This window comes from Bufo gargarizans, chromosome 5, assembly GCF_014858855.1.
Source record: "Bufo gargarizans isolate SCDJY-AF-19 chromosome 5, ASM1485885v1, whole genome shotgun sequence".
Lineage (NCBI taxonomy): Eukaryota > Metazoa > Chordata > Amphibia > Anura > Bufonidae > Bufo > Bufo gargarizans.
In genome coordinates, this window is record NC_058084.1 from 318,684,603 (window position 1) to 318,712,019 (window position 27,417).

At 43.3% G+C, this 27,417-nt stretch overlaps 1 protein-coding gene across 3 annotated transcripts in view; it reads left to right on the plus strand.

Moving 5' to 3' along the window:
• Positions 1-6,729: 6,729 nt before the first annotated feature.
• Positions 6,730-27,417, plus strand: part of LY86 (lymphocyte antigen 86) — a 40,763-nt gene continuing 20,075 nt past the window's right edge. For 2 of the 3 annotated variants that reach the window (XM_044294018.1, XM_044294019.1), the window contains exons 1-3: positions 6,730-7,001; positions 10,913-10,999; positions 14,883-15,011. In XM_044294018.1, the coding sequence (XP_044149953.1) occupies positions 6,881-7,001; positions 10,913-10,999; positions 14,883-15,011 (337 nt within the window). In that variant the 5' untranslated portion in view covers positions 6,730-6,880. The remainder of the gene's footprint in view (positions 7,002-10,912; positions 11,000-14,882; positions 15,012-27,417) is intronic. The other variant, XM_044294020.1, reaches the window with a different exon arrangement.

Consider the following 27,417-nt stretch of genomic DNA (forward strand, 5'->3'; position numbering starts at 1 on the left):
TTTTTTTTGGAGGTGTGGTCCTACACTTTTGATCAGCTGAAAAATAGCCTGTTTCAGTTTATTCGTGTCACGAGGGTGTCAAGAGCCACGTCTGACTCCGTTATACCCGGGGTCAGGAAGTCGCAGCGGGTGGCTGCGCGCTCTATGTCTAAAGATCACGTTGTTTCTTAATGATAGTTTTCTGTGTTTGCCTTACTATCCTTTTTGTCTCACTCAGGGATCCGTAGCTTCTCCTCCTCAGCTGTTTCTTGTCTGTCACTCCCAATCTCCTTATATTCTCCTCTCTCACTTCTCTGGTTGCCACATATAGAGCTTTCTGCCTGGACTTCTATACTGACCCACTAGGGGTGTGAATCCTGGTTGTTGTTCCAGAGTGTTACCCTCCGGATCCCTGTTGGGCTTTTTGTTGTCTTCTGTTGTCGCCCACCTGGGATTATATGTTGTCTGTATTGTCTGTCCTCCCCTTGGTGTTTTCCTTTAGAGTTAGTGGTGCGGACTAGTGTTCCCACTGCCCTATTCACTATCTAGGGCTCATCTTAGGGAAAGCCAGTATTTTAGGCACGCGATCGGCGTACGGGTGAGGAACCCGTCTAGGGACGTCAGGGCAGTCAGGTGCCAGCCTCAAGGTGAGATAGGGGTCACCACATTTCCCTCTCCCTTGGACAGAGCCTTCCCTTTTCCCTCCCTTTGTGTCACGTATGTGATAGGCACGCCGGTTGTGATAATTCGTTGTTTTCATTAAATTGAATGCTCAAAAAATGTTTTGTCTCACTCTCATTTCTTCTTGTTGCATGTTGAAGCTCTACTTGGAACCTTGTTAAGATCCAGCCAATATGATTTTTTGCCATTTTTAAAGTGGTCTTAAACTTTTGATCAGGACTGTATATATAAAAGTTCAAATCATGCCCCTTTCCTTAAAATAAAAATACTTAACCAATAAAAAAAATAAACATCATGGGCATAGCCATGTGCGAAAATGCCCATACAATTAAAATATAACAATATTAATGTCAAATGGCGTAATGGGGAAAAAAATAAAAACAGCCAATTTGTCTTTTTTTGTCACTTCTACCCAATAATTTTTTAATAAAAAGTTATCAAAAAGTCGCAAACACTTCAAATTGGTATCACTGAAAAGAACAGATCGTCCCGCAAAAAATGAGCCCTCACACAGCTTCGTACACTTAACTACAAAAAGTTATAGGGGTCAGAATATTGTTATTACAATTTTCTTCCCTCAAAGTTTTTTTTTTTTTCAGTATTAAAACGCAAGAAGAATTATACAAGTGTGGTATCATTATAACCGTACTGACCTGCAGAATGAAGATAACAGGTCAATTTTACCGCATAGTGTACAGTATAAAAAATAAATAAATAAATAAAAACCTTTATCACAATTGCTTTTTTTTCCCAATTTTAACCCATTTAGAATTTTTTGCCGCTTCCTGCTACATGGTATGCAACCGTAAAAAGTGCCATTGGAAAGTACAACTTGTCCCGCAAAAAATAAGCCCTCATAAGGCTATGTGAATGGAAAAATAAAAAGTTAGGACTATTGGAAGGCAGGGAGTGAAAAACGAAAATGCAAAAAAGGAAAATCTCAGGGTCCTTAAAGGGTTAATGCCCCGCAGCAGTATAAGGGCTTTTGCTATGCACATCAACACATTGCACAAGCGCCGCCACTCAGCGGGAATTGCACTTCTAGCATTGCTCTTCACTGGCTGCAGAGTGGCAGCATTTTGGCAGATATGCCTTCATCTGTACCAGCATGATCTGCTCAGAAAGTTACATATGGCAGGCTACTCAGTTGTAACTTCCTGATTGCCATCTCAAAATATATGTCACTGCACGCCATGGTATATGTACCTGGCCCTCTGTACCAAATGTACTGAGGGAAGTATTTCACTATTTGCCCTGACCATGTGCTGTCCGCATCTATATGTCTGTTCTGGGCTCCACAAAAAAAATGTCCTTTTCTTGTCTTTTTTCGGGACAGGAATAGTCATTTCTAACAAAGGGCGGGGCATGCTTATCTGCAAAATGAATAGAGCCATGTGAATGTGGTGTAAGTGTGTGCATGTATGCAAAATATTTTATCTGAAAGGAATCTTCAAAAACATTAAGCTTAAACTTGTTAAATAATGTTCTCACAATTCATGCCTAAAATGATAACGTCACAGCAAAAGAGCTGCATTATTACATTTGTGCAATAGTGGTTCATCTCAAAATTACTCCAAGTATTAAAATGATATTGACTGCATTTTTCTCGTTTCTGTGAGTACAAAAAAAAATATTATATTGTGGAAAATCCACAGAGTTTATTTATTTCATGTGCCATGCTGTTCTGCAGTGAATGCCGATTGAAATTCTTTTTTTTTTTTTTTACCTTCAACTGCTAGCAAATAGCACCACCTAGTGGACTCTAGTCAGCATTTCTCAATGCGGATGTTCATTCCCAAGCAAGTCAAATATTTGTATGTAAGAATGGCAAGGTACCTATTTCAACACTTCAAATATATATAGTATAATTTGAATAAAATATAAGGATCATAAAAATTCAAGACACTTTGCAGAAAGATTTGCAATTAGCTAATTATTTATTGCATGGATGGATAGACAAACATCCAAAGACACAATATTGCATACCATTCAAATATGGGTGTCAAATCTGTCATATTGTTCCAATAAAATATAGTTTACTATCTTAAAGCCGACTCATTTAACCACATGGGACATGAGAAATGTAGTAAGCAGTTCTGGTGCAGAAAATACTACACATTTATTAAGAAGTATGCACTTATTAATAAGTTAGTCTGATCTTCCTCCAGCTGGGTGTTTACTAAGACTAAAGTGTGAAACTGAATAAACTGATAGAGTAACTCCAGTGCTCCGTGGCCTTTGTAAACCATTGCTGTGAATTTCCTGTTAGGTTTTACCAACCTATGTGTGTAAATAGGCAGGGTATATTTAGGCAGATGTGAAAAAATTCCTCTGTGAAAACAGAAATATGAAAAAATACTGCAAAGTATGTAAGAATACTTTCAAAAATAGAAGTATTCATAGTTTATTTTTTATCAATTAACAAAATACAAAGAGAAACAGCAGTGTATGAGGCTTAAAACTGGTGAGGAACAGCCAAACTCTGCTACAACGGTGAGGTTGTGAAAGACAGTTGCATGTCATAGCATGGCATGACTGAGCACAGCAACAAGACTTGAGCAGTGAATATCTGTTGAGGAGGGATGGGGTTTGTGAATTTGGACTTATCATAGTCCATCTCCCTGTGCTTTTGCATTACATTTTTAAGTATTTTTATCTTTATCTGTACCTGTCATGTTTCATTTCTTAATAAAGTATCTATGTCTTGGTAGACATTTCACATTTCCTCTTGTTCCTCTTTCCAAGTTAATGCTTTTGGAGTGTGGTGGTTGGAGCACCTTTTGATTATATTTGCTATGCCTGTTTTCTTGTTTTTTTTATTGCCAGATGCCATGTTAGTCTCTTGTAGGTTTTTAAATCATACAATATTGGGCAAAATGTGCCTGGACTATTGCATAGCAGCAATTCAGGAATGCAAGGAGCAATCTGTATCCTGCTTATGTCAGTGAACATCCTTCAGGCTATTGATGATAAGGCAATTTCCATAGAGTCCTTTTTGCTCCTGCCTGCATTTGCACAATGTCTGTGATTTGTAGCGTGCATGCTGTTGCACAAGCACAGTCTGCAGCCTCTCATATATCCTTATCTATATAACTATAGCTTCTGCGGAATTTCACTCCACATTTCTTTTAAAAGCCTGGGTAAGGAATCATGGTATATGTATTTTCCAGAGCTGCTACCTGCAGACAGTAATTTCTACAGTAAACAAAATAAAAGACTGCTGTGGGCAATTTTAGGATGTTAAGAGTAAGAATGAATGTATCCGCTTGGGATCCTCTATACTCAATAGCATCAGGAACACTTGGTGTGAAAGAGTAAGGGACATAATTGACATTGGCTCTAGAATTGCTGTATACTGGATTCATTCTGATCGGGTATTACATCTTGACATCAAACACCGCATAGTGGTACTCATGGTGATAAACACACAACTGGCACTTACCACGGTGCTCAATACATTATGAGATTATACAATGAAATTCAGGGCCTGTATAACAGATGATCAAGTAGATTAATGTTGATGATGTCAATAAAATTTTCATATCAGATTTCCAAAATGGTCAGCAAAAGTCTTAGTTAAATTATCTGGAAATTTACAATATCAGATTGGTGGGGGTCTGGCACCTGGAACTCCTGCTGATCAGATGTTAGAAGAGGCAGGCGCTTTGTCACACATGGCCTAGTTACAGCTCAGATCAGTAGGGGTGCCAGGACTCGGACCCCCGGTAATTTGATAATGATAACCTGTCCTGAGGATAGGTCAACATTATCAGTTCCTGGGTAACCCCTTTAACATTTATTTGATTTGGTTCATTCTATTAACTTTCTTAATTTTTATTTGCATTTTTAATTAAAGGGGTTCTCCAAGACCAGGAGCCCCTTTTCATAGTAACAAGTGACTAGTAGTGTGATGTGCTGTCTACACAAGTCACCATTGCTGGCCAATCAATGGCCTCAGTGATGGCAGGGGTTACATGCTGTGCCTGCAAAAATCACCATTGGTTGCATGTACTGTAGATAGCTCATCACGATTCCTTTCCAACGGGGACTGGAAGTGGAGGAGAAGGGAGCTCAGTGCTGAAAGAGGGCACTGTGACAGATGAGTCTTTTTTTAACCCCTGCCACCCTTCCTACACTTATGGAAATGGATTCCTGGTCTCAGAGAATCCCTTCAATGTTATAAAATGGATTGAGGACTATAGTCCTTACTGATGATTGGCACAATGGCCATGAATCAACAAGTTTAAAGGCAGGGTCTCACTAGAGTTCCCATAAAGACCTAGGGGGATGTGCGTACCATCACCGCCAATAAAAAAATCCCCTATAAAATGTAACTTTTACTTTATCCTTTAAAAAATCACAACAAATAAGCAAAATAAGCCCCTAATAAGCCCCTAATTCTTGATCAGGATCACAGTAATTAAAATATCAATTTACCAGATGTCAGTAATAGCCACTTAGTATGACAATATAGCAGGGTAAGCAAAAATAATCATGATGTAGATGAACGTGGCCACTAAGCCATATAGGTCATGTGGCCTGTCATACTTGTGGTTCCACTTCACTTCTTGAAGTTGGGACCCTGCGGCTATCACTGTCTAAAAGCAGAGCACTTGCCCCGAAAGGGGTGACCATAGTTCTCTGTGGCTAAACCTGTTTATTATCACCTATGTAGCCCTAAACATTCTTCAATTACTTGTCAAAGAAGTCCCAACACGTTTCTTCAATTCAGATATAAGTGGTTCTTCAGGGGACTAAAGTTTGAAGATGGATATGTAGAATAGATGATGGCATCCTGATGGTATGGACTGAGCTGTAATGTCACACTAAATGGCTATTACTGGCATCTGGTAGTCTATTATTTTATTGACAGAGCAATTACTGTGATCCTGATCAAGAATATCCATTGAGTTTTTAGGGGCTTATTTTGCTTATTTGTTGTAACTTAAAAAAAGTAAAAGTTAAGTTTTAGTTGATTTTTTGTTGACAGTGATTTGTTTGGTACCCCGTAGACGCTCATCCAGATTCTGTGATAGTAACTGAGCAGAACAAATAGGAAAGAAGAGAGAAGATCTGCCAGTAGAAACCTAGATGATGAATAGTATTTGCATACCAAATAAAGAATACTACTAGAAAAGTCTGTAATATATTTAGCTTTAAAGGGCTTCTGTCACCCCCAAAACTCATTTTTCATTTTTGGGCATATTAAAATCCTTATTGGACGACTATTCCCTATATAGGGCTCTTACATTTTTCTGTGGCTTGGTTTCACAAAAAATCGATCTTTTAAAATATGTAAATGACTTCGCTACCCGCAAGTAGGGCGTCTACTTGCTGGTAGCCGCCGCATCCTCCTTTAAAAAAAACGCCCCCTCCTCCTGTTGATTGACAGGGCCAGCGAGCGCTCTCCTCCTCCGGCTGGCCCTGTCCGCAATTCAAATCCCGCGCCTGTACCTTATGTGTCTTCATTCGGCGCAGGCTCTCTGAGAGAAGAACGCTTCCTCAGTGCGTCTGCGCCGATGACGTCACCTCTAAACCCGAAAGAGAAGACGTCATCGGCGCAGACGCACTGAGGAAGTGCTGAGGAAGCGAGCGTCTTTCTCTCAGTGCCCTGCGCCGAATGAAGACATGTAAGGTGCAGGCGCAGGATTTGAATTGCAGACAGGGCCAGCCGGAGGAAGAGAGCGCTCGCTGGCCCTGTCAATCAACAGGAGGAGGGGGCGTTTTTTTGAATGGAGGATGCGGTGGCTACCAGCAAGTAGACACCCTACTTGCTGGTAGTAAAGTCATTTGCATATTTTAAAAGATCGATTTTTAGTGAAACCAAGCCACAGAACAAGGTAAGAGCCCTATATAGGGAATAGCCGTCCAATACGGATTTTAATATGCCCAAAAATGAAAAATGAGTTTTGGGGGTGACAGAAGCCCTTTAATTACTTTTTTTCTGCATCCTTCACATTAAGATATATTGTGTACTTCCGTAAAAATATAAGTAAAGCATATAATAGTGAAAGCACTAATTTGGGAAGTAAAACCAGACTATTTTGGGGAACTAAAATTGCCGTTGCTTGTAGCATATTTGCAGTGTTCACACCCTGTACATATCTGTATCTGGCCAGATTTGGACCTAAAAGTACATAAATTAGCTTTGTAAAAGGTGTCTCATCCAACAGGCTAAAACTGATTTGCTGCTAGAGAAGACAGTCAGCACCTTTGCAGAATGAAGAATGTTGCCATCGTTCTCACTATTTCATGGTTGCTACGGCCAGGAGAAATGAAAGAGTGGCCTACTCACACAATCTGCAAGACAAAGGACTTTGAAGCATATTATAAAAGTTGTGGTGAGTTCACTGAAAACCGATTGCTTGTTTGCTAAAGATCACTGCATAGTCCTGACTGTTTTAATAACTTCCATGTCATGCTGAGGATTGGAACTTATAACACAAGCAATACCTGCTTTTACCAAGGACATACAATGACGGAGCGCTGCCTGCCAGCTCAGCATGAGCTACGTATTTTTCATTAAAACTGCAACCTATGTAGGAGATAAGGCAGTCACAGCTCAGAGCTATGATAATTCAACGTGACACAAACATGTCTTTTATATTGTATACACTAATAAACTAATTGTAAAGTTAATACAACTATATGCTGAATGTTACGTTTGCTACAGGATTTTTAAAGGGGGATCTCCATGCATGCTGGCACACACAGGGCAGACTGCAAACTGTCTGTCATCCCATTTTTCACATTGTTCAGAAATTTGCAAATGATTAATAAATCTGGTTAATATCTAATGTAGCTGGTGGTCTGGGATGGTGCAGAGGAAAATGTGAGAGCTCTATTGTCATGGCTCCAAACTCCATTTCCTATCACACAGTCATATATTGTAGCAACATGATAAAAGTCTGGGTAAATAAAGGTGTAGTATGGGGCACTTCCAACACAAAGGCTCATTTGTTTTAACTCAATAATATATGAATTTTCCTTTTCATTTCAGCAGTACTATACAATTTAAAATTAAATATTGTCTTCTGCAGCAGTCAGCACAGAGAAGTAAAACTCCTGTATAGATAGGTAGTCCCTTGTTAGTTTACTGCTGCTGTGTGGGTAGATGTTATCTGTTAGTAAAATAGTAGTTTGGTATAAGTCGGATAACAGAATGATGGCTCTAGTTTTCTCTTGATAGGCCTACCTAAAGATGTCCACAGAAGGGCATTGAACTTTGTAATGTATGATGCTCCAATTGAGTCACTCACCCCTCTTCCCTCTCTGAGGAGTAATAAAAGTAAAAGAAGTACATTACAAAATGACAGTGACCTTTATGAATAATTATTTTAAAGGATGTTGATGTAAACCAGAAAAAAACATTTAGGTCTTTGTTTTTCTTTAAAAATGTAAGAGAATGACAAAAGTCTGTACTTTGGATGCATTTCATACTTAGAAAGATCAAAGGTAACAAGAGATATAAATAAGAATGTTTAAAGACCTTCATTCTTCTCCCGGGGGAACATTTCATGAGTCGAAGTTTAATGTAATTGAATGCTTAAAAGTTTATTTGCAATGACATTTCAGGGTGAAGCTTTACTGCTATGTGAAGTAGTTATGACTGGGTTAATTTATAGTACTATTAAGATGGGTAGTTTACAAGCAAGTTTACCCAACATAATGGGAAATAATCTGGGTGTAGCTTTTATCATTGGTAAAATGGGAAGTGTTATTGTATGATTGGGGCAGATGCTTTCCTTCTGCTGTCAGTTCTTTTTTCACTGTTCCATTGACTTGAATGGACGAGCCCTGAGTAATATGAATATAGAACATGCTGTGATTTTTCGTGAACAGACAGATGATCAGTGAAAGACAATGCTCATGTACATATAGTATTATACCCATTGAAATGAATGAGCCAGTATTCAGTCCAGAAGCTCTCCATTGGAAACATAACTAAATTCTAGATTAAAACATTGCTCGTGTGAAATAAACTTTAGCAGTGTTTCATGCAGGCTTGGGGAAACAAAGGGGTAAACATAGGAAACCACTGTAAAAAAAATATCTGTAAGGTACAGCTACATGGTCAGCTTTCCTAACGCAGCTTTGGAAGCCAAAATCAGGAGTGGATCATAAAAGGAGAGAAAGTACATCAGGAAAGCTGACCATGTGGCTGCACCCTTAAAATTAATAAATAATGAGAAGACATTCCACCATGCACCTACTATTTTAGAGCAGTGTTTACCAACCAGCGTGCCTCCAGCTGTTGCAAAACTACAACTCCCAGCATGCCCGCACAGCCTTTGGCAGTGCGGGCATGCTGGGAGTTGTAGTTTTGCAACACCTGGAGGCACACTGGTTGGGAAACACTGTTTTAGAGGCAGAGAGGCAAACTGAGCACTTCTGATTCTGGTAGATCGTATTCAAACCATTGAACCAACAGTTGATTTGGCTAAATCAGCCCCTACTTGAATTTTAAGAAACTTGTTCATGTCTACCCATTACCCCTGTGATAAGCCAAGCACGTTCGACAAAGAGGTCAATGAAGCATTGGCAGCTATAGTTCAGCTCTTTCCATAACTCATGATTGCAGCCCTCTCTACATTTACCCTTCCTTGGTAACTGCACCTATTGGGTACGCTAAAGAAAATATACCACTTTAACTGAACCCTAAACTCAATTTTATTTCAGGTTATAATCATAAATTGCCACCTGACCATTCAAAATACAGTACACACCTACTCAGATGATCCAGCTTTCCTTATTATCTCCCAACATTAACATCAAAATAATTGGGAAAACTCTCCTAAAATGTCCCTTTTTGTTGTGGATTTAGATTTATTTGTAAAGGGGGATTGATAACAAGCACAGAAGTCCATATTACCCTGACCCTTGGTACAAGTATAGGTGAAACAGGGAGAGGGGAACTTTTTTCTTTTCTCTTCCAGCCAGTCAGCCTGAGCGCTTGAAACAAGACCAAGTAGCCCAACCACAGCCTAAGATAGTCTTCAGTGGCCCCCCACTTCTGCAACCACACATCTCCCGAACAGTGTTCATTCAAAGCAGTATTTTTACCTGCATGAACATTGACTGTGATGATCTGTGCGAGAAGGGGGAGATTCAAGGGGTTTTCTTGTAGTTAGATACTGATGACTAATCATAAAGATGAGTCATGAATTTCTGTTTGTGAGAGTCTGGTGCCTTTCAGGCCCCCCAACCAGCTGATTCAGCCACCTGCCAATGTTGTAAACCATGCAGTGGGTGAAGGCAGAAGCACAAAGTTCTGTGCACTGAGTAGTGGCTGTGCCATTACAAGTGAATTGGGGCTGAGCTGCAGTATGCTAGCACCAGAAATGACACTGTGGAGAGCCTTCTGTCTATTATATAGTTTCCATGCCAGTGGCTGTGTGTCGGATCCCTACAGATCTAATATTGTTGACATATCCTGAGTGTAGACCATCAATATCTACATCCCAATATCTGACTGTAGACAATCATTATTGTGCCCTTCTAATCAGACTAAGTGTGGTAGATTGCTAACTCTCATACTACAGTGCAAAATATGACTGGTGTCCATGAATATACCTCATGCTCTAAATATCTACTATAGGGGCATTAATAGGGGGGGGGGGTGGATGCATCCAGCTTTACTTCATCAGACAGAAAGTAACACACCTTGGTGTGGCGGTTGTGTGATCCTTGGGAAATGTTTATTTTTCCATTCTGGTAATGTTACAGTATCTTGAGGGGCCCTGTATAGATTGACACCTCTCACTGGAGAGAGAAACAAAATAAACTTGAACTGGTGCTTGCTCTTCACTCTGGTATGTATTACTTTGCTGTAAAACCCACAAGAACTATGGGGGTCATGTATTAACTGATATACACCAGGTCTTAAAAAGGGGGCCATGGCATGGACAGAGAAGGGGGTGGGCCGGCAGACCTGTCTCATTTATCATTTTCTATTCCTGTTTTATGCGTAGAAAAGGAGCAAGGAGGCTGGCATAGATTTAGACCACGGTGGATATGCCGAACCACCTCCCTATATTTCTTATAAAAGGGCCAGATAGCGGTACTATCTGCAACTTCGTCCCGCTCACACCAGTTCTAAAATTGTGGACGTGAGGTGGGAGGGGACGGCCGGCAGGCCCGTCTTATTCACCATTTTCTACGCCTGTCCCCTTTGGGTCCCCTTTGACTGTTGTTCTGATATACTGCATAGTTGTGCTGTCATTAATCTAGCTATTACACTTTATAATTGCAGATCCTTTGCAGGATATAGGAGTCAGCTTTTATCCTTGTTCCAGAGTTCTCACAAAACATATAACAGCTAAAATTGGAGTGATTCTAAGTAAGTAATCATTGTATATCATTATATTATTAGGTGTTATGAAAACAGATAAAACCATGTATATCATGGAGCATTGAGCTTTAAATGTGCCATAGCTAATGTGCAGTGTAGGTTTAAAGGGGTATATCAGGATTTTGTTATTGCTGGCCTATCCTGAGGATAGGCCAGCAATATCTGATTGGTGGATGTGCAACTGTTTCAATTCACATAACTTTGGCTTCAGAAGTTTGTGCTTCTACTGAAGTCAATGGGAACAGCCCTGCATCCACACAAGTGTATTTCTGACACTGACTTCTGGTGTCAAAGCTATACTGAAACATAGAGGGTGTAGGATGTCAGACCCCTACTGATAAGATATGAATGGCCTATCCTGAGGATTGGCCATCAATGACTACATCCTGAAAAACCCCTTTAGAGGGCATCTGTCATTAGATTTGTTACTATAAAACTGGCTGACCTGTTACATGTAAAATAATGTTTTAACCCCTTCAACCCCGGGCCTGTTTTCACCTTCCTTCCCAGGCCATTTTTTGCAAATCTGACATGTGTCACTTTATGTGGTAATAGCTTTGGAACACTTTTACTTATCCAAGCCATTTTGAGATTGTTTTCTCGTGGCACATTGTACTTCATGATAGTCATAAACTTGAGTCAATATATTTCACCTTTATTTGTGAAAAAATCCCAAATTTACAAAAATGTAGAATTTTTTTTTAAATTTCTCTACTAGTGATACCTCACATAATAGTTATTACTTTACATTTCCATGTTTGGATCATTTTGAAAATGACATTTTATTTTTTGGGGACATTAGAAGGCTTAGAAGTTTGGAAGCAAATCTTGAAATTTGTCGGAAAATTTCCAAAACCCACTTTTTAGGGACTAGTTCAGGTCTGAAGTCACTTTGTGAGGCTTACATAATAGAAACCACCCAAAAATTACCCTATTTTAGAAACTACACCCCTCAAGGTATGCAAAACTGATTTTACAAACTTTGTTAACCATTTAGGTGTTCCACAAGAATTAATGGAAAATGGAGATGAGATTTCAGAATTTCGCTTTTTTGGCAGATTTTACATTTTAATCAATTTTTTCCAGTAGCAAAGCAAGGGTTAACAGCCAAATAAACTCAATATTTATTACCCTGATTCTGTAGTTTACAGAAAAACTCCACATATGATCGTAAACTGCTGTATGGGCACACAGCAGGGCGCAGTAGGAAAGGAACGGTTTTTGGAAGACGGATTTAGCTGAATTGGTTTTTAGATGCCATGTCCCATTTGAAGCCCCCGTGATGCACCCCTACAGTAGAAACTCAAAAAATTGACCACATTTTGAAAACTACGGGATAAGGTGCCAGTTTTATTGGTACTATTTTGGGGTACATATGATTTTTAAATGCGCTATATTACATTTTAAAGGTAAGGTAACCCAAAAATTTATGTTTTGGCACCGTTTTTATTTTAAATTTTTAACAACATTCATCTGACAGGTTAGATCATACGCTATTTTTATAGAGCAGGTTGTTACGGACGCAATTATATCAAATATGTCTACTTTCTATGATGTTTGTTTCAGTTTTACATAATAAAGCATTTTAGAAAACTAAAATTAGGTTTTTGTATCTCCATTTTCTGAACGCCCTATTTTTTTTTCACTTTTCTGCCGATCGTCTTGTGCAGGGGCTCGTTTTTTGCAGGGATTTTTGGATTATTCATTATTACACTTTATGGGGCAAGGTGACCAAAAAATTTGTTGTATTGGTGCAGTTTTTATTTATTTATTTTTACAGCGTTTACCTGAGGGATTAGGTCATGTGACTTTTTTAGAGAGCAGATCGTTACGGACGTGGCAATACCTAATATGTTTACTTTCTCTTATATATTTAAGTTTTACACAATAATAGTATTTTTAAAACCAAAATAATGATATTTTAGTGTATCCATAGTCTGAGAGCCATAGCTTTTTTATTTTTTGCCCAATTGTCTTAGGTAAGGACTCATTTTTTGCAGGATGAGGTTATGGTTTGATTAGCACTATTTTGGGGGGTGTATGCCTTTTTGATCGCTTGGTGTTGCAATTTTTGTGATGTAATGTGACAAAAATGGCTTTTTTTTACACAGTTTTTATTTTTTACGGTGTTCACTTGAGGGGTTAAGTCATGTGATATTTTTATAGAGCTGGTTGGTACAGACGTGGTGTTACCTAATATGTATACTTTTATTTATTTATTTCACTTTAGCACAATAATAGCAGTTTTGAAGCAAAAAATAATCATATTTTAGTGTCTTCATTGTCTGAGAGTGATAGCTTTTTTATTTTTTGACGGATTCCCTTAGGTAGGGTCTAATTTTTTGTGTGATGAGGGGACGGTTTGATTGGTCCTATTTTGGGGGCCATACGCCTTTTTGATCACTTGCTTTTGCAATTTTTGTGATGTAATGTAATGTTTTTATTTTTATTTTTTATGGTGTTCACCTGAGGGGTTAGGTCATGTGATATTTTTATAGAGCTGGTTGTTACGGACGTGGCGATACCTAATATGTATATTTTTTTATGTATTTCACTTTAGCACAATAATGTTTTAGTGTCTCCATGTTCTGAGAGCTATAGTTTTTTTTATTTTTTGGGCGATTATATTAGGTTGGGGCTCATTTTTTGTGGGATGAGGTGACAGTTTTATTCATACCATTTTGTGGGACATACACCTTTTTGATCGCTTGGTGTTGCACTTTTTGTGATGTAAGGTGACAAAAATGGCTTTTTTTTACACCGTTTTTATTTTATTTTTTTATAGTGTTTATCGGACTGGGTGGATCATGTGATATATTTATAGAGCTGGTCATTATGGACGCAGCAAAACCTAATATGTGTGGGGGGTTCTGTTTTTTATTATAAAATAAGGGGAAAGGGGTGTTTTTTTTCTTTTTTTACTTTATTAATTTTATTACTTTATTAATTTTAGTAAAAACACTTTTTTTTCTTTACTTTATTTCTGATGTTCACTTTTGGGGGTCTGATCCCCTCTGCAATGCATTACAATACATCTGTATTGTAATGCATTGCCTGTTCTTGTACTACAGTGAGTAGTAAACTAGCAAGTTGCCTAGGAGACCCAGCCTGAGGCTGGATCTCCTCGGCAGTCGGCACCCGTAGAAGGAAGGTCCCTATGCTGTGCAAGGCATTGGGCAGCCTCTGCACTGCATCGGTCTGCCTTCTGACACATCGAGTCCCCGCCACAGCAGCGCGGGGACTCGATGCACTCCCTCACCCAACACAAACCCCTTCTATGTCGCGGTCAGCCTCTAGGTGTAACGGCAATGCTCCTAGAGACTGATGTCCTTTAGGCCAGTTGCACGAGTAAACAGTAGCAAAAGTTGTTGTTTTATTTAAATACAATATTTAATACACTTTGTGTATAAAAGAGAACCTGAAGAGATCAGAGGTACCTTGCCTCTATTGCCTCTGTGATAAAGTAAGTGATCATGTGATTTCTGGGCTGCTGATAGAACCTGCTGGATATATGTAGCTAGACCCAGCACAGCCCTATTAGCAACAGTTGCCATTGTAAGTATCATGTGTCTCTGTATAAAATATATATATATATATATATATATATATATATTTATATATATTTATATATATATAAAAAAGAAAAGAAAAAAGAAGCAGCACACAAACTTGTGGGGGTGCAAAAAATCCTCCTGGCAGCACTCCAAATGGTGAAGAAAAGTGGACGATTTATTCACCCAACCAGCAGCTGCTGGTTGGGTGAATAAATCGTCCACTTTTCTTCACCTTTTTGCTTTTTTATATACATATATATATATATATATATATATATACACACACACACAGTATAATTTTCTTTTTTCTTTTTAAGGACAAGATATCAATTTACTTCATATGAGTTCAAATTTTTTTTACAATGGAGCTTACCTATTTCATGAGGACAAATATTTATGTGACTATACAGCCCCAAAGTTTTCGTTCTGTGGAAAGAAAAAAGGAGGTAAAATATATTACATCTCTTTTTACATAAGAACCACTATCCCAACAAGTCAGTTTATCCAACTGTATCCCAACTATTTAACCATTAGTCTGAAACTTATTATTGAAAATGTATGATTTTCTAGTTACTTCTTGTTCTTTGACATGCAAAAGTTACTGTGAACAGTTAAGCAAATTGAAGAGGAAATGATCTCCAAAAGGCATAAAGTAAAAGATGGCACATTTTCTTTGTATTTTAAGTAGAGTTGAGCAAACACCTGGATGTTCGGGTTCGAGAAGTTCGGCCGAACTTCCCGAAAATGTTCGGGTTCGGGATCCGAACCCGATCCGAACTTCGTCCCGAACCCGAACCCCATTGAAGTCAATGGGGACCCGAACTTTTCGGCACTAAAAAGGCTGTAAAACAGCCCAGGAAAGGGCTAGAGGGCTGCAAAAGGCAGCAACATGTAGGTAAATCCCCTGCAAACAAATGTGGATAGGGAAATGAATTAAAATAAAAATTAAATAAATAAAAATTAACCAAAATCAATTGGAGAGAGGTCCCATAGCAGAGAATCTGGCTTCCCGTCACCCACCACTGGAACAGTCCATTCTCAGATATTTAGGCCCCGGAACCCAGGCAGAGGAGAGAGGTCCCGTAACAGAGAATCTGGCTTCATGTCAGCAGAGAATTAGTCTGCATGTCATAGCAGAGAATGAGGCTTCACGTCAGCCACCACTGCAACAGTCCATTGGCATATATTTAGGCCCAGCACCCAGGCAGAGGAGAGAGGTCCCGTAACAGACAATCTGGCTTCATGTCAGCAGAGAATCAGTCTTCATGTCATAGCAGAGAATCAGGCTTCACGTCACCCACCACTGTAAGAGTCCATTTTCATAAATTTAGGCCCAGCACCCAGGCAGAGGAGAGAGGTCCCGTAACAGAGGATCTGGCTTCATGTCAGCAGAGAATTAGTCTGCATGTCATAGCAGAGAATGAGGCTTCACGTCAGCCACCACTGCAACAGTCCATTGGCATATATTTAGGCCCAGCACACAGGCAGAGGAGAGAGGTCCCGTAACAGACAATCTGGCTTCATGTCAGCAGAGAATCAGTCTGCATGTCATAGCAGAGAATCAGGCTTCACGTCACCCACCACTGCAACAGTCCATTGTCATAAATTTAGGCCCAGCACCCAGGCAGAGGAGAGAGGTCCTGTAACAGACAATCTGGCTTCATGTCAGCAGAGAATTAGTCTGCATGTCATAGCAGAGAATGAGGCTTCACGTCACCCACCACTGCAACAGTTCATTGGCATATATTTAGGCCCAGCACCCAGGCAGAGGAGAGAGGTCCCGTAACAGACAATCTGGCTTCATGTCAGCAGAGAATCAGTCTGCATGTCATAGCAGAGAATGAGGCTTCACGTCAGCCACCACTGCAACAGTCCATTGGCATATATTTAGGCCCAGCACACAGGCAGAGGAGAGAGGTCCCGTAACAGACAATCTGGCTTCATGTCAGCAGAGAATTAGTCTGCATGTCATAGCAGAGAATCAGGCTTCACGTCACCCACCACTGCAACAGTCCATTTTCATAAGTTTAGGCCAAGCACCCAGGCAGAGGAGAGAGGTCCCGTAACAGACAATCTGGCTTCATGTCAGCAGAGAATTAGTCTGCATGTCATAGCAGAGAATGAGGCTTCACGTCACCCACCACTGCAACAGTCCATTGGCATATATTTAGGCCCAGCACCCAGGCAGAGGAGAGAGGTCCCGTAACAGACAATCTGGCTTCATGTCAGCAGAGAATTAGTCTGCATGTCATAGCAGAGAATGAGGCTTCACGTCACCCACCACTGCAACAGTCCATTGGCATATATTTAGGCCCAGCACCCAGGCAGAGGAGAGAGGTCCCGTAACAGACAATCTGGCTTCATGTCAGTAGAGAATCAGTCTGCATGTCATAGCAGAGAATGAGGCTTCACGTCACCCACCACTGCAACAGTCCATTGGCATATATTTAGGCCTAGCACACAGGCAGAGCAGAGAGGTCCCGTAACAGACAATCTGGCTTCATGTCAGCAGAGAATCAGTCTGCATGGCATAGCAGAGAATCAGGCTTCACGTCACCCACCACTGCAACAGTCCATTGTCATAAATTTAGGCCCAGCACCCAGGCAGAGGAGAGAGGTCCTGTAACAGACAATCTGGCTTCATGTCAGCAGAGAATTAGTCTGCATGTCATAGCAGAGAATGAGGCTTCACGTCACCCACCACTGCAACAGTCCATTGGCATATATTTAGGCCCAGCACCCAGGCAGAGGAGAGAGGTCCCGTAACAGACAATCTGGCTTCATGTCAGCAGAGAATCAGTCTGCATGTCATAGCAGAGAATGAGGCTTCACGTCACCCACCACTGCAACAGTCCATTGGCATATATTTAGGCCCAGCACACAGGCAGAGGAGAGAGGTCCCGTAACAGACAATCTGGCTTCATGTCAGCAGAGAATTAGTCTGCATGTCATAGCAGAGAATCAGGCTTCACGTCACCCACCACTGCAACAGTCCATTTTCATAAGTTTAGGCCAAGCACCCAGGCAGAGGAGAGAGGTCCCGTAACAGACAATCTGGCTTCATGTCAGCAGAGAATTAGTCTGCATGTCATAGCAGAGAATGAGGCTTCACGTCACCCACCACTGCAACAGTCCATTGGCATATATTTAGGCCCAGCACCCAGGCAGAGGAGAGAGGTCCCGTAACAGACAATCTGGCTTCATGTCAGCAGAGAATTAGTCTGCATGTCATAGCAGAGAATGAGGCTTCACGTCACCCACCACTGCAACAGTCCATTGGCATATATTTAGGCCCAGCACCCAGGCAGAGGAGAGAGGTCCCGTAACAGACAATCTGGCTTCATGTCAGTAGAGAATCAGTCTGCATGTCATAGCAGAGAATCAGGCTTCACGTCACCCACCACTGCAACAGTCCATTGGCATATATTTAGGCCCAGCACACAGGCAGAGGAGAGAGGTCCCGTAACAGACAATCTGGCTTCATGTCAGCAGAGAATCAGTCTGCATGTCATAGCAGAGAATCAGGCTTCACGTCACCCACCACTGCAACAGTCCATTGTCATAAATTTAGGCCCAGCACCCAGGCAGAGGAGAGAGGTCCTGTAACAGACAATCTGGCTTCATGTCAGCAGAGAATTAGTCTGCATGTCATAGCAGAGAATGAGGCTTCACGTCACCCACCACTGCAACAGTCCATTGGCATATATTTAGGCCCAGCACCCAGGCAGAGGAGAGAGGTCCCGTAACAGACAATCTGGCTTCATGTCAGCAGAGAATCAGTCTGCATGTCATAGCAGAGAATGAGGCTTCACGTCAGCCACCACTGCAACAGTCCATTGGCATATATTTAGGCCCAGCACACAGGCAGAGGAGAGAGGTCCCGTAACAGACAATCTGGCTTCATGTCAGCAGAGAATTAGTCTGCATGTCATAGCAGAGAATCAGGCTTCACGTCACCCACCACTGCAACAGTCCATTTTCATAAGTTTAGGCCAAGCACCCAGGCAGAGGAGAGAGGTCCCGTAACAGACAATCTGGCTTCATGTCAGCAGAGAATTAGTCTGCATGTCATAGCAGAGAATGAGGCTTCACGTCACCCACCACTGCAACAGTCCATTGGCATATATTTAGGCCCAGCACCCAGGCAGAGGAGAGAGGTCCCGTAACAGACAATCTGGCTTCATGTCAGCAGAGAATTAGTCTGCATGTCATAGCAGAGAATGAGGCTTCACGTCACCCACCACTGCAACAGTCCATTGGCATATATTTAGGCCCAGCACCCAGGCAGAGGAGAGAGGTCCCGTAACAGACAATCTGGCTTCATGTCAGTAGAGAATCAGTCTGCATGTCATAGCAGAGAATCAGGCTTCACGTCACCCACCACTGCAACAGTCCATTGTCATAAATTTAGGCCCAGCACCCAGGCAGAGGAGAGAGGTCCCGTAACAGACAATCTGGCTTCATGTCAGCAGAGAATTAGTCTGCATGTCATAGCAGAGAATGAGGCTTCACGTCACCCACCACTGTAAGAGTCCATTTTCATAAGTTTAGGCCCAGCACCCAGGCAGAGGAGAGAGGTCCCGTAACAGAGGATCTGACTTCATGTCAGCAGAGAATTAGTCTGCATGTCATAGCAGAGAATGAGGCTTCACGTCAGCCACCACTGCAACAGTCCATTGGCATATATTTAGGCCCAGCACACAGGCAGAGGAGAGAGGTCCCGTAACAGACAATCTGGCTTCATGTCAGTAGAGAATCAGTCTGCATGTCATAGCAGAGAATCAGGCTTCACGTCACCCACCACTGCAACAGTCCATTGTCATAAATTTAGGCCCAGCACCCAGGCAGAGGAGAGAGGTCCCGTAACAGACAATCTGGCTTCATGTCAGCAGAGAATTAGTCTGCATGTCATAGCAGAGAATGAGGCTTCACGTCACCCACCACTGTAAGAGTCCATTTTCATAAGTTTAGGCCCAGCACCCAGGCAGAGGAGAGAGGTCCCGTAACAGAGGATCTGACTTCATGTCAGCAGAGAATTAGTCTGCATGTCATAGCAGAGAATGAGGCTTCACGTCAGCCACCACTGCAACAGTCCATTGGCATATATTTAGGCCCAGCACACAGGCAGAGGAGAGAGGTCCCGTAACAGACAATCTGGCTTCATGTCAGCAGAGAATTAGTCTGCATGTCATAGCAGAGAATGAGGCTTCACGTCAGCCACCACTGCAACAGTCCATTGGCATATATTTAGGCCCAGCACACAGGCAGAGGAGAGAGGTCCCGTAACAGACAATCTGGCTTCATGTCAGCAGAGAATCAGTCTGCATGTCATAGCAGAGAATCAGGCTTCACGTCACCCACCACTGCAACAGTCCATTGTCATAAATTTAGGCCCAGCACCCAGGCAGAGGAGAGAGGTCCCGTAACAGACAATCTGGCTTCATGTCAGCAGAGAATTAGTCTGCATGTCATAGCAGAGAATGAGGCTTCACGTCACCCACCACTGTAAGAGTCCATTTTCATAAGTTTAGGCCCAGCACCCAGGCAGAGGAGAGAGGTCCCGTAACAGAGGATCTGACTTCATGTCAGCAGAGAATTAGTCTGCATGTCATAGCAGAGAATGAGGCTTCACGTCAGCCACCACTGCAACAGTCCATTGGCATATATTTAGGCCCAGCACCCAGGCAGAGGAGAGAGGTCCCGTAACAGACAATCTGGCTTCATGTCAGCAGAGAATCAGTCTTCATATCATAGCAGAGAATCAGGCTTCACGTCACCCACCACTGTAAGAGTCCATTTTCATAAATTTAGGCCCAGCACCCAGGCAGAGGAGAGAGGTCCCGTAACAGAGGATCTGGCTTCATGTCAGCAGAGAATCATTCTGCATGTCATAGCAGAGAATCAGGCTTCACGTCACCCAACATTGGAACAGTCCATTGGCATATATTTAGGCCCCGGCACCCAGACAGAGGAGAGGTTCATTCAACTTTGGGTAGCCTCGCAATATAATGGTAAAATGAAAATAAAAATAGGATTGAATGAGGAAGTGCCCTGGAGTCCAATAATATATGGTTAAGGGGAGGTAGTTAATGTCTAATCTGGACAAGGGACGGACAGATCCTGTGGGATCCATGCCTGGTTCATTTTTATGAACGTCAGCTTGTCCACATTGGCTGTAGACAGGCGGCTGCGTTTGTCTGTAATGACGCCCCCTGCCGTGCTGAATACACGTTCAGACAAAACGCTGGCCGCCGGGCAGGCCAGCACCTCCAAGGCATAAAAGGTACCTCTGGCCACGTGGACAATTTAGAGACCCAGAAGTTGAATGGGGCCGAACCATCAGTCAGTACGTGGAGGGGTGTGCACATGTACTGTTCCACCATGTTAGTGAAATGTTGCCTCCTGCTAACACGTTGCGTATCAGGTGGTGGTGCAGTTAGCTGTGGCGTGTTGACAAAAGTTTTCCACATCTCTGCCATGCTAACCCTGCCCTCAAAGGAGCTGGCATTGACACAGCTGCCTTGGCGACCTCTTGCTCCTCCTCTGCCTTGGCCTTGGGCTTCCACTTGTTCCCCTGTGACATTTGGGAATGCTCTCAGTAGCGCGTCTACCAACGTGCGCTTGTACTCGCGCATCTTCCTATCACGCTCCAGTGCAGGAAGTAAGGTGGGCACATTGTCTTTGTAGCGTGGATCCAGCAGGGTGGCAACCCAGTAGTCCGCACAGGTTAAAATGTGGGCAACTCTGCTGTCGTTGCGCAGGCACTGCAGCATGTAGTCGCTCATGTGTGCCAGGCTGCCCAGGGGTAAGGACAAGCTGTCCTCTGTGGGAGGCGTATCGTCATCGTCCTGCCTTTCCCCCCAGCCACGCACCAGTGATGGACCCGAGCTGCGTTGGGTGCCACCCCGCTGTGACCATGCTTCATCCTCATCCTCCTCCACCTCCTCCTCATCCTCGTCCTCCTCGTCCTCCAGTAGTGGGCCCTGGCTGGCCACATTTGTACCTGGCCTCTGCTGTTGCCAAAAACCTCCCTCTGAGTCACTTCGAAGAGACTGGCCTGAAAGTGCTAAAAATGACCCCTCTTCCTCCTCCTCCTCCTCCTCCTCCTCCTCCTGGGCCACCTCCTCTTCCATCATCGCCCTAAGTGTTTTCTCAAGGAGACATAGAAGTGGTATTGTAACGCTGATAACGGCGTCATCGCCACTGGCCATGTTGGTGGAGTACTCGAAACAGCGCAACAGGGCACACAGGTCTCGCATGGAGGCCCAGTCATTGGTGGTGAAGTGGTGCTGTTCTGTAGTGCGACTGACCCGTGCGTGCTGCAGCTGAAACTCCACTATGGCCTGCTGCTGCTCGCACAGTCTGTCCAGCATGTGCAAGGTGGAGTTCCACCTGGTGGGCACGTCGCATATGAGGCGGTGAGCGGGAAGGCCGAAGTTACGCTGTAGCGCAGACAGGCGAGCAGCAGCAGGATGTGAACGCCGGAAGCGCGAACAGACGGCCCGCACTTTATGCAGCAGCTCTGACATGTCGGGGTAGTTGTGTATGAACTTCTGCACCACCAAATTCAGCACATGCGCCAAGCAAGGGATGTGCGTCAAATTGGCTAGTCCCAGAGCTGCAACGAGATTTCGCCCATTATCACACACCACCAGGCCGGGCTTGAGGCTCACCGGCAGCAACCACTCGTCGGTCTGTTGTTCTATACCCCGCCACAACTCCTGTGCGGTGTGGGGCCTGTCCCCCAAACATATGAGTTTCAGAATGGCCTGCTGACGTTTACCCCGGGCTGTGCTGAAGTTGGTGGTGAAGGTGTGTGGCTGACTGGATGAGCAGGTGGAAGAAGAGGAGGAGGAAGCCGAGAAGGAGGAGGTGGCAACAGGAGGCAAAGAATGTTGCCCTGCGATCCTTGGCGGCGGAAGGACGTGCGCCAAACAGCTCTCCGCCTGGGGCCCAGCTGCCACTACATTTACCCAGTGTGCAGTTAGGGAGATATAGCGTCCCTGGCCGTGCTTACTGGTCCACGTATCTGTGGTTTCGGTGGACCTTGCTACAGATGGCGTTGCGCAGTGCACACTTGATTTTATCGGATACTTGGTTGTGCAGGGAAGGCACGGCTCTCTTGGAGAAGTAGTGGCGGCTAGGAACAACATACTGTGGGACAGCAAGCGACATGAGCTGTTTGAAGCTGTCTGTGTCCACCAGCCTAAATGACAGCATTTCATAGGCCAGTAGTTTAGAAATGCTGGCATTCAGGGCCAGGGATCGAGGGTGGCTAGGTGGGAATTTACGCTTTCTCTCAAATGTTTGTGAGATGGAGAGCTGAACGCTGCCGTGTGACATGGTTGAGACGCTTGGTGACGGAGGTGGTGGTGTTGGTGGTACATCCCCTGTTTGCTGGGCGGCAGGTGCCAACGTTCCTCCAGAGGCGGAGGAAGAGGCCGAGGCGGCAGCAGCAGACGAGGCCGAGGCGGCAGCAGCAGAAGAGGTAGCAGGGGGAGCCTGAGTGACTTCCTTGGTTTTAAGGTGTTTACTCCACTGCAGTTCATGCTTTGCATGCAGGTGCCTGGTCATGCAGGTTGTGCTCAGGTTCAGAACGTTAATGCCTCGCTTCAGGCTCTGATGGCACAGCGTGCAAACCACTCGGGTCTTGTCGTCAGCACATTGTTTGAAGAAGTGCCATGCCAGGGAACTCCTTGAAGCTGCCTTTGGGGTGCTCGGTCCCAGATGGCGGCGGTCAGTAGCAGGCGGAGTCTCTTGGCGGCGGGTGTTCTGCTTTTGCCCACTGCTCCCTCTTTTGCTACGCTGTTGGCTTGGTCTCACCACTGCCTCTTCCTCCGAACTGTGAAAGTCAGTGGCACGACCTTCATTCCATGTGGGGTCTAGGACCTCATCGTCCCCTGCATCGTCTTCCACCCAGTCTTGATCCCTGACCTCCTGTTCAGTCTGCACACTGCAGAAAGACGCAGCAGTTGGCACCTGTGTTTCGTCATCATCAGAGACATGCTGAGGTGGTATTCCCATGTCCTCATCATCAGGAAACATAAGTGGTTGTGCGTCAGTGCATTCTATGTCTTTCACCGCTGGGGAAGGGCTGGGTGGATGCCCTTGGGAAACCCTGCCAGCGGAGTCTTCAAACAGCATAAGAGACTGCTGCATAACTTGAGGCTGAGACAGTTTCCCTGGTATGCATGGGGGTGATGTGACAGACTGATGGGGTTGGTTTTCAGGCGCCATCTGTGCGCTTTCTGCAGAAGACTGGGTGGGAGATAATGTGAACGTGCTGGATCCACTGTCGGCCACCCAATTGACTAATGCCTGTACCTGCTCAGGCCTTACCATCCTTAGAACGGCATTGGGCCCCACCATATATCGCTGTAAATTCTGGCGGCTACTGGGACCTGAGGTAGTTGGTACACTAGGACGTGTGGATGTGGCAGAACGGCCACGTCCTCTCCCAGCACCAGAGGGTCCACTAACACCACCACGACCATGTCCACGTCCGCGTCCCTTACTAGATGTTTTCCTCATTGTTATGGTTCACCACAACAACAAAAATATTATTTGGCCCAATGTATTGTATTCAAATTCAGCGGGATATAAATTTGAGGCCTAGTATTTAGGCACTGGGTGACCGGTATGGATTTAGTGACAGAATTAGACTTGGAAATGCACAGTAGCTTGTGTGTGAAGTTATTCTGAATGACCCTATGTGCACCTTGAATATTATATACCCTTTTAGGGATAGATTTCAAATAGCTCTGATGTAGCAGAAACCACTAAATTATGAAATTGCTAAATTGGGAATTGTATTTCAACCCAGAACAAAAAATGTGCTTTGACGGACACTAAATAACTTTCCCAGCCACAACAGGACAGCGGTAACGAGAGATTTAGCGGGATATAAATTTGAGGCCTAGTATTTAGGCGCTGGGTGACCGGTATGGATTTACTAACAGAATTGGACTTGGAAATGCACAGTAGCGTGTGTGTGAAGTTATTCTGAATGACCCTATGTGCACCTTGAATATTATATACCCTTTTAGGGATAGATTTCAAATAGCTCTGATATAGCAGAAACCACTAAATTATGAAATTGCTAAATTGAGAATTGTATTTCAACCCAGAACAAAAAATGTGCTTTGACGGACACTAAATAACTTTCCCAGCCACAACAGGACAGCGGTAACGAGAGATTTAGCGGGATATAAATTTGAGGCCTAGTATTTAGGCGCTGGGTGACCGGTATGGATTTACTAACAGAATTGGACTTGGAAATGCACAGTAGCGTGTGTGTGAAGTTATTCTGAATGACCCTATGTGCACCTTGAATATTATATACCCTTTTAGGGATAGATTTCAAATAGCTCTGATATAGCAGAAACCACTAAATTATGAAATTGCTAAATTGGGAATTGTATTTCAACCCAGAACAAAAAATGTGCTTTGACGGACACTAAATAACTTTCCCAGCCACAACAGGACAGCGGTAACGAGAGATTTAGCGGGATATAAATTTAAGGGCCTAGTATTTAGGCGCTGGGTGACCGGTATGGATTTACTAACAGAATTGGACTTGGAAATGCACAGTAGCGTGTGTGTGAAGTTATTCTGAATGACCCTATGTGCACCTTGAATATTATATACCCTTTTAGGGATAGATTTCAAATAGCTCTGATATAGCAGAAACCACTAAATTATGAAATTGCTAAATTGGGAATTGTATTTCAACCCAGAACAAAAAATGTGCTTTGACGGACACTAAATAACTTTCCCAGCCACAACAGGACAGCGGTAACAAGAGATTTAGCGGGATATAAATTTGAGGCCTAGTATTTAGGCGCTGGGTGACCGGTATGGATTTACTAACAGAATTGGACTTGGAAATGCACAGTAGCATGTGTGTGAAGTTATTCTGAATGACCCTATGTGCACCTTGAATATTATATACCCTTTTAGGGATAGATTTCAAATAGCTCTGATATAGCAGGAACCACTAAATTATGAAATTGCTAAATTGGGAATTGTATTTCAACCCTGAACAAAAAATGTGCTTTGACGGACACTAAATAACTTTCCCAGCCACAACAGGACAGCGGTAACGAGAGATTTAGCGGGATATAAATTTGAGGCCTAGTATTTAGGCGCTGGGTGACCGGTATGGATTTACTAACAGAATTGGACTTGGAAATGCACAGTAGCGTGTGTGTGTGAAGTTATTCTGAATGACCCTATGTGCACCTTGAATATTATATACCCTTTTAGGGATAGATTTCAAATAGCTCTGATATAGCAGAAACCACTAAATTATGAAATTGCTAAATTGGGAATTGTATTTCAACCCTGAACAAAAAATGTGCTTTGACGGACACTAAATAACTTGCCCAGCCACAACAGTACAGCGGTAACGACAGATTTAGCGGGATATAAATTTGAGGCCTAGTATTTAGGCGCTGGGTGACCGGTATGGATTTAGTGACAGAATTAGACTGGGATATGGCCAAAAAATAACCACACTATTGCTGGTTAAATGCACTTGGTGACGGGCGCAGCTTGCCCCTGATGTAGTATATGGCCAAAAAATGAACAGACTATTGCTGGTTAAATGCACTTGGTGTGACAGCTTGACCAACCACACTACTGAGGGTTAAATGCACTTGGTGACGGGCGCAGCTTGCCCCTGATGTAGTATATGGCCAAAAAATGAACAGACTATTGCTGGTTAAATGCACTTGGTGTCACAGCTTGACCAACCACACTACTGAGGGTTAAATGCACTTGGTGACGGGCGCAGCTTGCCCCTGATGTAGTATATGGCCATAAAATTAACAGACTATTGCTGGTTAAATGCACTTGGTGTGATAGCTTGACCAACCACACTACTGAGGGTTAAATGCACTTGGTGACGGGCGCAGCTTGCCCCTGATGTAGTATATGGCCAAAAAATGAACAGACTATTGCTGGTTAAATGCACTTGGTGTCACAGCTTGACCAACCACACTACTGAGGGTTAAATGCACTTGGTGACGGGCGCAGCTTGCCCCTGATGTAGTATATGGCCATAAAATTAACAGACTATTGCTGGTTAAATGCACTTGGTGTGATAGCTTGACCAACCACACTACTGAGGGTTAAATGCACTTGGTGACGGGCGCAGCTTGCCCCTGATGTAGTATATGGCCAAAAAATGAACAGACTACTGAGGGTTAAATGCACTTGGTGACGGGCGCAGCTTGCCCCTGATTTAGTATATGGCCAAAAAATGAACAGACTATTGCTGGTTAAATGCACTTGGTGTAATAGCTTGACCAACCACACTACTGAGGGTTAAATGCACTTGGTGATGGGCGCAGCTTGCCCCTGATGTAGTATATGGCCAAAAAATAAACAGACTATTGCTGGTTAAATGCACTTGGTGTGACAGCTTCACCCTGATGTAGGCTTTAGCCAAAAAACAACCACACCATTGAGGGTTAAAGGCACTTGGTGACAGGCGCAGCTTGCCCCTGATTTTGTATATGGCCAAAAAATGAACAGACTATTGCTGGTTAAATGCACTTGGTGTGACAGCTTCACCCTGATGTAGGCTTTAGCCAAAAAACAACCACACCATTGAGGGTTAAATGCACTTGGTCGCAGCTTGTGCTGGCGCACCACAAGACACAAAATGGCCGCCGATCACCCCAGAAAAATGTGACTGACAAACGGTCTGGGCAGCCTAAAAACAGTGAGCAATTGAGTATCAGCAGCTCAATGATCCACAGCTGCAGATCGATCAATAATCAAGTACTTTGGAGGAGTTAATCTGCCTAATCTCGCCCTACTGTCGCAGCCGCAACCTCTCCCTACGCT